Source organism: Nannospalax galili, unplaced genomic scaffold (assembly GCF_000622305.1).
Source record: "Nannospalax galili isolate Female #2095 unplaced genomic scaffold, S.galili_v1.0 scaffold3849, whole genome shotgun sequence".
Taxonomy (NCBI): Eukaryota; Metazoa; Chordata; class Mammalia; order Rodentia; family Spalacidae; genus Nannospalax; species Nannospalax galili.
Window position 1 is genome coordinate 54,519 of NW_008359091.1, and position 14,284 is coordinate 68,802.

A 14,284-nucleotide genomic window follows, 5' to 3' on the forward strand; every position below is an offset into this window, starting at 1 on the left:
TAATGAAACTGAGTGAAAGACTTAAAGGCACTAACACTTACTTCCTGTGTGTTCATGTCCCAGAACACCTTTCAATGAGGATTTGCCATTCTCCTCATTTTTGGCCAGGAGAATGTAGGTAGAATGTGAGGCACCTTTTTCCAGGCCTGACTCACACAGACCTCATGAAAAATGGATTTAGTATCAAAACAAACAAGTACTGTTTGATTTAAACATTGCATTTCTATACTTTTGGGCCAGGGAAGGGAAATCCCAGTGGATGGCTATTCACTACTGCCTTATTTTGAATGCCTCAAATGGAAATAATGTAGATGCTGTTTAATGAGTGGAATGCTAAGAACAAAGTACATCACAGTGCATCCACATTTCAGCATTCCCTACAACAGAAGGGGATGGACAGTGGGAATGAGCATGAGTGAACCTCAAGGAAACAGTGTTGTGACGAAGGCCAACCTGGGAAGTTGATGTGATGTGATGACTCCATGAGATAAAGTTCAGAAGTGAAAACATTTTAAAAATGGAGGCGGTATCTTTGATAAGTACTGGGGATGGGGTAGAGAAGGAAGATGGGTGCAACTATTAAAGAGAGAACATCAGTTTACCTGAGATGCATTTGTGGAGGTAAATTATGCTGGCCACACCACAAGCTGACTAGCTTCTCTCTTTTACTACCTAAGCATCTCCAAAAGGTGACTTGAAATAACACTTGAATTGGAGGAAGGCAGACCGTAGTCTTAGAATGTGTTCATTGATCTGACATCTTACATTTGATGAAGTTAACTCAGAGAGGGACATAAAGAACAACAATGTTGGAATGAAGCCCTGGGAAGAACTCAGATTCATCCCTCTTCCAACACAGGAAAAAATTATGATGATTTATGTGTTTCCTTAGAGTCTGAACATAACTTTGAGATGCATAATTCTCTGAGAAATCTCTTCTCTCGACAGCACTTTCGTTAGAGCTGCCTTCATGGCTTTGTTTCTCAAGCTATAGATAACTGGATTGAGTGTTGGAGGTATCACAGTGTAGAAGATGGAGAACATGAGGTCCACAGCTGACTGGGAATCTGATGGTGGCCTTAGAAACTCAAAGCCTGTGGTAGAGAGGAAGAAGGTGACTACAAACAAATGGGGTAGGCAGGTGGAGAAAACCTTGGTCCGACCATCAGCTGAGGGCATTCTCAGCACTGCTGAGAAGATCTGAACATAGGAAAATACAATGGAGATCAGACAGGCAAAGGCTGTAGAGGTTGTGAATGCAGCCATTGCAATTTCATTGATGAATGTGTGAGAACAGGCTAGTTTCAGCATTTGGGGAATGTCACAGAAGAACTGATGAATAATTCTATCCCCACAAAGAGGAATTGAGAAGTTAACGGCTGTGTGCATGAGCCCAGAGAGGCCTCCTGCCACCCACACTGCCAGCACTGCATACCTGCAGGCACGTTGTTCCATTATTGTCTCATACAGCAGTGGACGACAGATGGCCACATACCTGTCATAGGACATCACTGTGAGGATGGCCACTTCTGATGAGGCTAGAGCTATGAAGAAGAAAACCTGCAGCACACACTGACCAAGGGAGATGAAGCCAATGTCCAGGATGGAGTTTGCAATGGACTGGGGAACAGTGACAGAGATGAAGCAGAGGTCCAGAAGAGAGAGGTGCTTCAGAAAGTAATACATAGGGGAGTACAGACGATGGTCCAGAGTGATAACGATGATGATGAGCAAGTTGCCTGTGAGAGCCAGTAGGTAAGTCAACAAAAACAGTACCACATGTAAAATCTGAAGCTTACGCTCATCAGAGAAGCCCATAAGGAGGAATCCAGTCTTGGAGGTTACATTCACCATGGTTGCTATGTTTAGGAAAAGAACATATAATAGAAATCCTAAGGGTGATCAACAAGCAAGAATTTTCTGGAGTGGAGCCTGAGTTATTAAACTGAGAAAAATGAAATAAAGTGGTGAGAATGATTTTACTCTCAATAAAACCAGTGAAAATGAGGTTGATCTAGTAGTGTTATTTCTTCTACATGCACTGAAATGACAAAATGCAGCCTTGTCTAAGGACCAGAAATAAAGGTACTAATAGACCCTTATAAATGTGTTAGGAACAGTCCACATGCAATGGAAGGAGAGATGTCAGTTCAAAGGCCAATCATGTTTCTTGTCTCTGAGAGGATTTAACTTAAAAAAAAAAAAAAACATTTAGCCAGACGTGGTGGCACATGCCTTTAATCCCAGCACTCAGGTGGCAGAGGCAGGCGGATCTCTGTGAGTTCAAGGCCAGCCTGGTCTACATAGTGAGTTCCAGGACAGCTGGAGCTACAGAGAGACCCTGTCTCAAAAAATAAAAAAAAAATTAGTGGGTATGAACATCTCAGATTAACCTTGAAGAATAAGTAAAATCATTTCAAAATATTGGGTGTCAGTAATAAAAAATAAAATAAAATACATGTTTAAGACAGTGTAACACTGGGCATTGAATTCTGCTTGGAATTGTAACTTCAGATACCAAGCGACAGAGGAGTAAGATCACCAGAGAACACCTTTTAATTTTAAAAATATTTAGTAGAACTAGAATGAGCATTTTCAATGAAATTCATTTGAACAAATGAATTTTCTGAAATTAATTTGTTTCTATGTAATGGGCATAGTGCTGGATAGGGTATAAAGGTCTTTACAGCATTAACTCTCATTGTGATCTCCTCAGTGGAATTGCAAAACACTCATTCACTCCACCAGCTGTCCTTTTTCTTCCTGAAATCTATGGACTTATTGATGGGTCAGTTAGTGGTATTATCACTGAGTTCTTGGTAACTGAGGCGGTTCCTTCAATAAATCGTTCCCCAATTCCCACCTTGACAGTGGTATCTAACATACAGACAAAAACACATATTTACTTCACTGAGACTCTACATGTTAAACTTCAGTTCTTTACAGATGAAATCCCTGCAATTAAGGTGCATGACCATTCCATTGGAGACTGTGTGTGCCCCACTAGTTAATCCCTAAACAACAGAGAATAAAGACTAATCATCACTTGACTGGGACTCTTACTGTTTTCCTGCGATTATTTTGAAAAGTAACTGAAATAAATTTTGGAGGTTTATTTATGTAGAAGGCATAGTCTGGGAACTCAATTCAACTCTTGTTCTTCAAAAGGCTTCTGCAGACTTCTGGTTCTTAACTTTTCCCTACCCTGTCAGTGAGAATAGTCTCACTATTGTTTTTAAACCAATGATTGGCTTAATCTGTTACAAATACTGTGTGGTATTGTTTGAATTGAAGATAAAAATTAATGCATTAATGCAATTGAACCATGTTTCTAAAATGTGTCACTGACTTGAAAATTAAACTCAACATATATTTCTTATCTCTAATACATTTTATCAGTGTAACCTAAGAAAAAATTCATCTTTTAATTTTTATGGTAAGGGGTTTTCTGTAGGAGAAAGGGGGAGGAAAAATTCTGGAAAAAAGCTTTAATGTGGTGGTACACACACACATAAGCATGCACAAATGCACACATGCACACATACAAACATACACGTGCACACACAGTCACATAAATATGCACAAAACATGCTCATAAACATGCACACACACGCACACATATGAATGCACAAATCATGCACACACATTGACACATATCAAAATACACATATAAACATGCAAACATATGTGTATAGAAACATGAACACACAAACATACACACATGCATATACAAACAATCATACACATGCATACAAACACACATGTATATTCAGAAACATGCACAAACATGCATGTACTCATGGATACACACAAACATGCACACACATATGCATACACTCACACAAAAATATTCACTGAAAGTCAATGAATAGCCCAAGAAAACCTCAAAAATATTTTTTAATCCTTAATTTTAAAGAGTTATGATGGAATGAAATATTCATTTGTTGAATAGTATTGTGATGCTTTTCAGTGTTGTTTAATCTACACAAAGACTTTCTCATTGTGACTTCTCTGATCCTGCCAAACACTGTCTAATAATGAATTCTTAGATTAATTTAGAGGAAAAGTCACCTTAGAAGGCTCTGTTGCTTTTATTCATATTCTGATTCTGTCTACAATTCCTCCTCCAAGACTCCCCATGCATTTTCTTTGAAAATATTTATTCATTCTCATTTAAAATTCCCCTGAATTTAGTAGACAGCCCAAGCAAGACTGACTACTTGTAGGAGCCCATATTGCATCCAATGAGATTACCATAATTCATTTGATTTAATCACTTTGTAGCATCTATTTTCCAGCCTATTTCCACTGTTCTTTGTTTGAGGAAGGAAATTGCACATCTTATTTGAAGTCATATCTGTGGTTACTGAAATGAATGAAGACACACACAACCTAAAAGTCAGATAAATTCTGGAGAATTTGGAGGCATTTTACTCACCAGTTTAGATCTTACACAATAGGAATGAATTGCAATGGATCCTTGAGACACAATACTTTGTTCTAGAATGAGTTATGGATTTTTCATGGGGGATAGGACTAAGGTTCTTTCTTAAAAGACTGAATAGTAAGCAAGGGACACTTTAAGCCTATGGCACCTGAAGTGAGGTCAGCTGCTCAGGCACCAGGAGTTGTTCAGAGAGGCTGGTTTCCAGATAAACATCATAAGTGTAAAGTGTGAAACTTTGTGGAGGTCTCCCTCAGGGACTCACCCAGTGGAGGATGACTAATTATCCTGTGGCTTAACTAAATGTTTTGGTTGCATATTCCAGATAAGGAAAATGAATAGTATTTATAACATTTTTTCCTGCAGATTATGTTCACAAATTTCTGTAACAGGAAGTATTTTTGTTTATCTTACTTCAATTTCAATGCTAATTGCTAATGACCATTCCTAATTCCATTACATGAATTCTCAAAACGAAGACTCTTAGCATTAAACAATTTTAGCCTTAGATATAATCTAAGCTTCATTCAAACACTATGTCTTTTCTAAAATCATTATGAAGTTAATACCAAACTTCCATTCTAACAATTCATGAGGTTTACATGTGGAATATCTCTCATAGGCTCATGTGTTTGAACACTCTTTGCCCATCTGGTATCCTTGTTTGGAAGATTGTGGAATCATTAGGAGGTGGAGTTTCTCTGGAGGAAGTTGTTCACTTGAGGAGGACCTTCAGGTCTTCAGGTCCTGCCTCTCTGCCTGTCTACTCTGTGCTTCTTGACTGTGGACACAGTATAACCAGCTGCCTCCTGCTCCTGTCAGCATGCCTTACCCACCATAATGGAATGTACCTCCTCAGAGTTGAAGACAAAATAAGCCTTTGTTCTTTAAGTTGCTTTTCATCAGGCATTTGATCAGAGCACTGAGAAAAATAACTAATAGACAAAGTATTTTAGTCCTGAATTCAATCTAGTAGATCTGGAGTTCAGGTACTCAGAAATTTGTAGTCAAAGTCCCAATCCTGGTGGGGGCAGCCCATCCCCAGACTCATTCTGTGATTATTTCTCAGACCCTTAATGAATGCCTGACCAGGACAGATTACTCAGAAGCTGGCAGAATCCTCATATTGGTTCCTTGACTTGGGGGTTAGGCTATTATAATTGGACATGCCAACGTGAAATCATTAGAGCCACAGCTATCAGGACAGTACTGGACCAGAATAGCATTACAGTCCTTCAGGGATTACAGAGAGCAACACCATCATTATGGACCTGAGAGATGCGAGGTGGTAGTTCTTGGTGTACTTGCCTTGAACTCTTCTGTTTTGTTATGCAGCACACAGATGGATCATGGAGAATGATAGGTGATTGCCACAGACTTAAATAAGTGACTCATCTTAACACGGAACCTGGTAGCAGGGATTGAATTAAAAAATGCTTTGCTTCCATATCTCTTTACTAGCCTCACTGGAGGAGTATTTAAGGAACCTGTGGTGGTTTGAATGAGAATGTCCCCCATAGGCTCCAAATATTTGGACATTTTATTCCTAGTTGGTGGTGCTGTTTTGGGGGGTCTTAGAAGGAGTGGCCATGCTGGAGAAGGCAAGTCTCTGGGGGTAGATGTAGAGAGTTCTAAAGCGTTGCCAGATCTTAAGCCTTGCCAGATCTCTTGTGCCTGCTTGAAGATGTGAGCACTCTGCTTTCTTCTCCTGTTCCAGCCACCTTCTGCCACCATGCCTCCCCACCATTACAGACTGTAATTTCCCTGGAACCATAAGTTCAAATAAACTCTTATGACTATAAGTTGCTTGGGTCAATGTTTCTATCATAGCAACAGACAAATGACTAACACAGTAATTGGTACCAGAAAATGGGCTGTTGGCTGTGAAAAACCTGACCATGTGGGGTTTTAGAGGAACATGGAAAACTTTGGAAGTTTTGGCTAGAAAAATGATTGATTACTGTAAATAGAGTTTAAAAGAAGGCTAAGTTGAAAAGCAATGGACTAATTTCTTTGGTGGAGGATATTTCAAGGCACTCTAATATAAAAATGTTGGCATGGCTATTATTGTTGAGTATTATGTAGATCTACAGTGTAAAACAGCAAATAGGACAGAAAGAAATACAAAATGTACAGTTCAGATTAAAAAAAAAGCACTAGGAAGATTAATTTTGGAGTCAAGGCATGTGCTGAAGGAGAGGATCACTTTGATAAGGAGATTAAAATGATTAAGGAGAGGCCTAGAGAGTTGTACTTAAACAGTGGAGAGAGTGCCTCCAAGGCAAGACCACACCCAACTAAGTCTCCAACTTGTAAAAGGAAAAGATTGCAGGGGTTTTCTACTAGAAAAGCACTGAAAAGAAAAATTTCTAAAATGGATAAAGCAATTTGGGGTCTATCCCAAACTTGTAGCCAAACTTGGCAGTGTAGTACACCTGGTGCTGGCTTTAGAGGCATAAAAGATGCAGGAATGAATGGGGTCATTGGTTCTTCCTCCATGAGTTCAGAGAGCTGCTGAGGCCAGGCAGCATGAAGCAGGGGTATCCTTGCATAAAGAAGGCACTGATAGGCCATTTCATGAAGCTGTGAAGGTGAAGCCTAGTTGGCAGTGGAGACCCCAAGAAGATGTTTGTGATGCAAGAGCTGTGAGGCATCTGCCAAGAAGAGCAGCATACAGGGAGTGGTACCAGCCCAAGAGAGAGATGTATGTTTCACACAGCAAAGCTGGAGAGGCTGAGTCACCTAAGACTTTTGGAAGTAATGTCCCAGAAGTCAGACACGGAGCTCCTGGATTTGGTGTTTACCCTGCTGGTTTTCAGTCTCATTTTGATCCAGTATTTCCATACTACATCTCTGTTTTTTCCTTTCGGAATGGAGATGTGTATTTGGTTCCACTGCATGTTGGTAGTATGTAATTTGTGTTTTGATTTTACAGAGTCTTACAGTTAAAATATTGCCCTGAGTCTCAGAAGAAACTTTGGACCGTGGGCTTTTGAATAATGTGGAGACTGAAGACTATGACACTCAATGAATTTTGAAACTTATATGGTCATGAGCCTGTGTGTGCCAAGGAGTGGAATGTTGTGGTTTGAATGAGAATGTCCCCCATAGACTCCAAGTATTTGGACATTTTGTCCTCACTTGGTGGTGCTGTTTTGGGAGATCTTAGATGGTATGGTCATGGTGGATGAAGCACCTCACTGGGGGTAGGCTTAGAGAGTTCTCAAGCCTTGCCAGATCTTGAGTCGCTCTCTCGCTTCCTGTGCCTGCTTGAGATGTGAGTGCTCTGCTTTCTTCTCCTGTTCCAGCTACCTCCTGCCACCATGCCTCCCTGCCATGATGGACTGTAATTCCCCTGGAACCATAAGCTCAAATACACTCTTCCTTCTTTAACTTGCTTTGGTCAGTGTTTCTATCACAGCAACAGAAACATGACTAATACAGAACCAAAATAACTGAACAGCAAAAGTAAATATGATGAAAATCACCAAAGATCTGAGTAGACATTAATTAAAAGGCAAGCAAATATCCAAAAAATTCATGAAGAAAATGTTCAGTATGATTACTCAGTTAGGAAAAGGAAACAATAGCACAACGAGGTGCCTTTTCATTCCTGTCAGTATGGTAAAAGAAAGACAAAGTAAGAGATGCTGGAGAGGCACTGAAGAATGGGAAACATTCACACACAGTTGGTGAGGATGAAAGTTAGTGTACTTTGTAAAATATGATATAGGTTACTCAAAATATTTAAAACAGAGCATCTTTATGGTTCATAAAATGTTCTACTGAGTACTTTCCCAAAAAGGTTAATCAGTATGTTGAAGAGATATGTGCACATGAAGTTATGTAGATAACTTCAGTGCCCACAGATAGATGGGGTGATGAATAAATATGCACTTTCACATTTCTGTTCATCCATAAAATGAATGATATTCAGTTGTTTGTGACAAGGGACGAACCTGGAAGACCTTATAGCTTAAGTGAAGTGGTTTACCCACAGATAGAGTACTACCATGTGTCATTCACATGTGGACTCTAAACACACAGATCTTAACAAAAGTGGAGAATCTGTTATACTAAGTGAAGTAACACAATCTCAGAAAAAAAATCGACATATGTTCTCCCTCATATGTGGATCCTAGGATCAGACTCTGATAAATAAGTATGCAAACAGACATAACTGCAGGAACCAGGACAAGGGTAAGGAAACAGTGAGGTAAAGGAAAAGAAATAACCTGAAGGAGAAGAATAGTAGGCAACAGACCTTAAGAAGGGAGATATGGATAAAAATTGGGTTAGATTAGGGGAGGGGGAGGGAAGGGTATATGAGAACCCTAGGGGATAAGGAGAAAGAAGCAGTTCAACAGAGGTAGGATTATGGGAGCAAGGGTATTAGTAAGGAAGAAAGGGGGGGAAGTGCAGGCACCTTAAGTGGGAAAACCAAGATAGAGGGGGGAGACGATACAAGAGAGAAACAATGCCTAGCTAGTCGCGAAAACCAGAGGGAACCATATTATCCCTACAATCTACTGACAAATTATACATAATAGATCAAGAAAAATATCTCTAGATAAGGTTTATTTGAGACCAACTGGTCATTACCCAAGATTTATCTGCAAGACACACAGTAATTAAAAATGCCAGAATGGTGGAACTAACCTTCTTGGATGTTTAACAGACATACCTTGAGATCTATACTAATTGGGTCAGAGGGATTCAAAGGACACTTTTTGCTCCTTGCCCTCCTGGGTCGATTAGTTCCCAGGGACTATGAGCATCGCGCAAAATGTCCTGTAATGGTGGTGGGTCATCTGGCCTCTTGATCAAGGAAGCTGAGGAGACCCCACCAGATGGACTTGAGCCAGTGTCCAGTCTATAAAGAGGAGGGTCAACACGGAGGAATCATTTCCTCCATGCTTCCAAGAGGAGCCAACAGTGGTCGAGCAGGACCTTTGACTTATCCTCACATGGATGGAGCTGGTAAAAGAAAGGAGCCAGGGGCTCCTCCCAACCCCATGGGACCCCTGAGGAACAAATCCTCTAACGACCTCAAGAGTAAAAACAAATCAGTTTATCTGGTCCAATTGTATGTCCTTAAACACCCAAAAGGGAAGTATAACCAAAGATTAAAGGGGCCAACATAATATCATAAAAGCACACATATACATAACTAAAAGTTACTCGACAAACAACAAAGCCAGACAGGCGATACCTTCAGTCGAGTTGTTGGCTAGGATAGATAAAGGCTCTTCCAGACAGTAACCCAACATACTACTGGAAAAATGAACAGCAGACCCCAATTCTATGCAAAGGAATACTGACAATGGATTGCCGTAGATGAGGAACAGCTGACCCTCCTGAAACAGGGACCTCTGGCTGACTAGATTTACCAGAAGGGCAGACAGGGGGGAATGGATGAGGGTACTGACAACACAGTGGACAGTGACAGGGATGGCAGAGTATGGAGCCTCTAGTGGGAGAGGAAGGCTGTCTATCTGACGAGTTAGTATTCATGCTCAGATGCCGAGGAGCTCAGAAGGTGGGCGACTGTGACCAGTGATAGTCATGTATATAGAGATTAGAAATGCATGTGAAAACGTCTCAATGTCAATTGCTTTGGAATGAATTCTTCTGTATGAAAAAAAAATTAAAAAAATAATGATTAAAAAACAAAAAACAAAAAAAATAATAGAAAAGTGTTCTTTTCATCAAGTTATTTTGATTTTTCTGCTTAATATTGTGCATCCTTTAATTCCCTTCTCTATGTGTCTAGATACGTTAATTTCTTCTTGGAATATTTATCAAAACTAGGAATTGAATTTATGCATGTAAAACATAAAAGCCCTTTTTACATTCGATCTCTAAAATTCCTCTGGGAGGCCTGTGATGTACAAAGTGAGTCATCTTCCCGAAAGTTCAGAGATGTATCTGAAACAATTTCCATCATCAACAAAGCACGTCTTTTAGAAATCATGATTTTGTTTAAAAATTCATAATAATTTCAAGAACATAATCTGTGCAATTGTTCTAATATAAGACAGCAGCTCTAATACTGGATGACATTGAGTTTCATTTAGTCTTCTAAGTAAAACTAAGAAACTGAAGATGTAGTTTAGAAACTGGCTCTCCTCAGTATTTCCAGCACATGACCTCTATGATTCCATGCTTGCAGAATGAATACATTAATGCAATGAGCAAGTTTATTAATACATATTGGCAGATTTTTATATTACATTTTTTATTAATCCCATGGGAAACAGGGGCCATGGTTTGTGAGAAATACTGTGTGGTGGTTTGAATGAGAATGTCCACTATGTATTTTCCCTTAGTAACACCTTTATCCTTCTATTGTTTCTTAGGTTTCTTCTTAGGTTCCAAGTATTGGACATTTTGTTCCCAATTGGTGGCACTGTTTTGGTAGGTATTCCGGTGTGGCCATGTTGAAGGAAGCATATCACTAGGGGCAGGCTTAGAGAGTCTTAAGTCTTGCTTGATCTTGAGTCCCTCTCTTGTTTCCTATGCCTGCTTGAAGATGTGACTGCTTAGCGTTTGATCCTACTCCAACCACCTCTGCCACTACGTTTTCCTGTCATGATGGACTATAATTCCCGTGGAGCAGTAAAGTCAAATAAGCTGTTCCTTCTATAAGTTTCTTTGATCAGTGTTTCTATCACAGCAACAGAAAAGTAACTAATACATACTGTGACAAACAGTTTTGTAATACTTGGATGTCTTTTTCAGATTATATTAAATTTGAAGAAATGGAATATCTCTCTTACAACCACAGGCCTCCAAGTGTTTATAACAGTCTTTTCTGATGTTCCAGCTTCTTTTGCCTCACCACTGGGAGCCATAGAAAGGAGAGAAGCTCTGTGGTCTTCACTGACAGGAAATGCAGGTTTTCATTGTTCATTTAGAAAGAAGGGAATGCAGTGTAGTTGTTCTTGGAGAAAAGCCCAAGGCAGCTGTAGATCCTTCATGTTGGTCCTGTTTCCTGAGCACTTACATCCACAGCACAGTGCTGAGAGGAAGGAGTATACACAAGAGTTCTGTGGGCTTGAGATGGATGAGGAGGAGTTCAAGCAAGACTCATCCTTTTATTTGAAGAAAAGACAGCTCACATGGTTGGTATTGATGAGAGTTGAAAGAGGAAATTTTAAGATGCTAGTAACCATGCTGAGGAAACATTCACCTGCTGGGATAGAAGAGTCATGCATGTGAAAGTTCTGTGGCACGCTGCATCTCAAACTTCCTGGAGGACTTTATCTTGTGGGTAAAAGGTTATGCATACTTTGATTAGATTACATCTTTATATTTAAAAAAATATTTCATTTATTATTTTATGTGTTTGAATGTATTGCCTGTATGTGTCTTAAGTGCACTTGTGTCATGCACTGTCCATGGAGGTCAGAAGAAGGCATCAGAGCCCCTGGAACTGGAGCTACAAATAGTTGTTAACAACCATGTGGGTGCTGGGACTTCAACATGGATCCTCTGCAAGAGCAGTCAGTGCTCTTAACCACTGAGCTATCTCTCCAGCCCGAATATCTTAATATTTTGAATTCAAATTTCACAATTTTGGCAGTGAAGCTCATCATTCTTTCCCATCATATACTGATTCAATTTACATCCCATAATCCAGACTCCCAGGTTGATTGTCCTGCAAATTTAAAAAATCCAATAAAGCACACTAAAAATTTTCAGAGTATTGTTTTACATTTCTCAAGAACTCACAACTTACATTATAAATAGTTACTACTCCATTATTTTGAAGCAATGAAGGAGAACAGAAGTAGAAATTGTTAAGGTAGATTGTATGGTTAGTTTTTAAGATATGCTTTGGTTTTCTTTATGCATACATAAGTGTGTGTGACTGGATATTATATTTTTGTGCATAAAGAGTGCTTGATCATGATTTTATAAGCCATCCAATAGAAAATAGCTTAAATTAAATATTTTGTCATTTAGATTTTTCTTTATGGGACACATCCACAATTTTTTTTCACCTACAATTTTAAGTGTTAAGTTTTTTAGTGCCTCTTACAAGTAAGCAAAAAGGCTTTCAGATATGATCTAGGTGCCTTCGACCCTGTCTCTGCCCCCTGCCTTTCCCTCTCTCACACATACTCGATACTGAGTTGAGGCAAGTGCTAGTACACACATTTGTTGAGGAGGAAGGTATAACATCATACCTTTTTCAGCAAGACACACAACTTGTGCCTCATTTTCTTTCGATGGACTCCATCTTTGATTCAAGATGACACTTCGCTCACACTTCATGCAGTGCTGTTGGGTGTTGCTGAACTCAATTCTGACTGAACACTTCTGCTTAGTATGTATTTGTTGGTCAATTTATAACAAAAAGCTAAAACATGTAAGATAGATTGATCAAAGTTTTGAATTCAGACTGTTAGTCTCATGAGCCCACATTGACATAGGATTTATTTGCCCTGGGTGGACTGCCTTTTCAGGTGTCTAAATTCCAAGAGATTTCCTTCTTCACCTAGAAATTTCTCTGCCATGGCACTTTGGTCACTCTTGCTGTGCAGTATCCCATTGTTTTGCTGCTTCCCCAGATTGCTTTGTGTTTCTTTTGACCATGACCATTTGTATGGTGCCAACTCCCAAATGTGTTGTGTATATGAGTGTAAATTGACTAAGGTTTATGGAAAAATAATAAAATTATCATCTTTGTTAAAATTATCATCTCCAAACTCCCCACGGTTTTCTATCTCATATTTCTATCTTTAATGGTGTCATTTTTATTGCATCTATTGTCTTAAAACCCCTATTAGATCGGCAGATATGGATATGAAGTGTTGAGAAAGATGCCTGAATAGTGGTGATATTTTGCCTAAACTGAAGTCTGGGTCATAGTAGCATTTTTCTTTAAAAGATTTCTAACATACTTGAATGTTAATTAGTTCAATTTCAGAATTTATATTCTGTTTTTTTTTCTAAACTTTCTGTATAGACCTTCCTCTGATATTTCACCATTGAAAAAAAATTAGTGTTTTGGTCAAGAAAAATTGATGTAAAATTCACAGTAGAAATGCAGTAGATATAATTGTGTCCTGAAAACACGGTTTCAGCTTTCCAGGCCAATTATAGCTCAAAAGCAGAAAATGGAAAATTTCATAAATAAAAATTCATACATTTTAAATTGATCACCCCCTTGAATGACATGATGAAATTCCACACCATTATTTCTGCCCTATCTGGAGTGAGTTTCCCAGCTGTCCAGTGTATTCTACTGCTTTATGTCTACATGCATCAGTCACTTAGCTGCCTTCTTGATTAGTAGATCAAATGTCACCATCTAACAACTTGGATTTAAGTGACTCTTATTTTACTGATGTCTCCTAGTGTAAGAGTAGTGTTCCTGGTGTTTTTGAAGTGCCAGAGAGAAGCCTAAATTGAAAAATGTAATTTCTCTACTTAATAAGCAAACTCACATGGATGACATTACTAAAACATGTCTTTAAAATGATCCTTCTCTGCTTGAGATTGTGAAGGAGATGGAACAGTCTCCCTGGCTGTGCTGCTTCCCCTCAAAAGTCACAACTGCTATGGCCACAGGGTTTCAGCCCCTCAATTGCAGGGCTCAGATCTGTCGACAACTAAAGCATCCCCATGGTCACTGCCGTTGAGGAAAAGACTGCGCTTTCACAAGTCCCTAAGTGCAGTGTGGGGTTCACCAGGAGTTGACTTCCCTTCCTAGTCCTGTGACTCACGTGAATTTTGTGAGTTTGACGCATGCTTTCCTCATTGTTTCTAATTCCAGCACCCTCTTTGGCAGTCAAACTATCTCTCTATCCTACCTAGGTCTTTCTTTAGCCC

The 14,284-nt window shown here is 39.3% G+C and overlaps 1 protein-coding gene across 1 annotated transcript; it reads right to left on the reverse strand.

The window, feature by feature from the left end:
* Window positions 1-888: 888 nt before the first annotated feature.
* On the reverse strand, window positions 889-1,854 carry LOC103725444 (olfactory receptor 14J1-like). Its single transcript, XM_008822754.1, has one exon. The coding sequence runs from the start codon at window positions 1,852-1,854 to the stop codon at window positions 889-891; it is 966 nt and encodes a 321-aa protein (XP_008820976.1).
* Window positions 1,855-14,284: the final 12,430 nt, after the last annotated feature.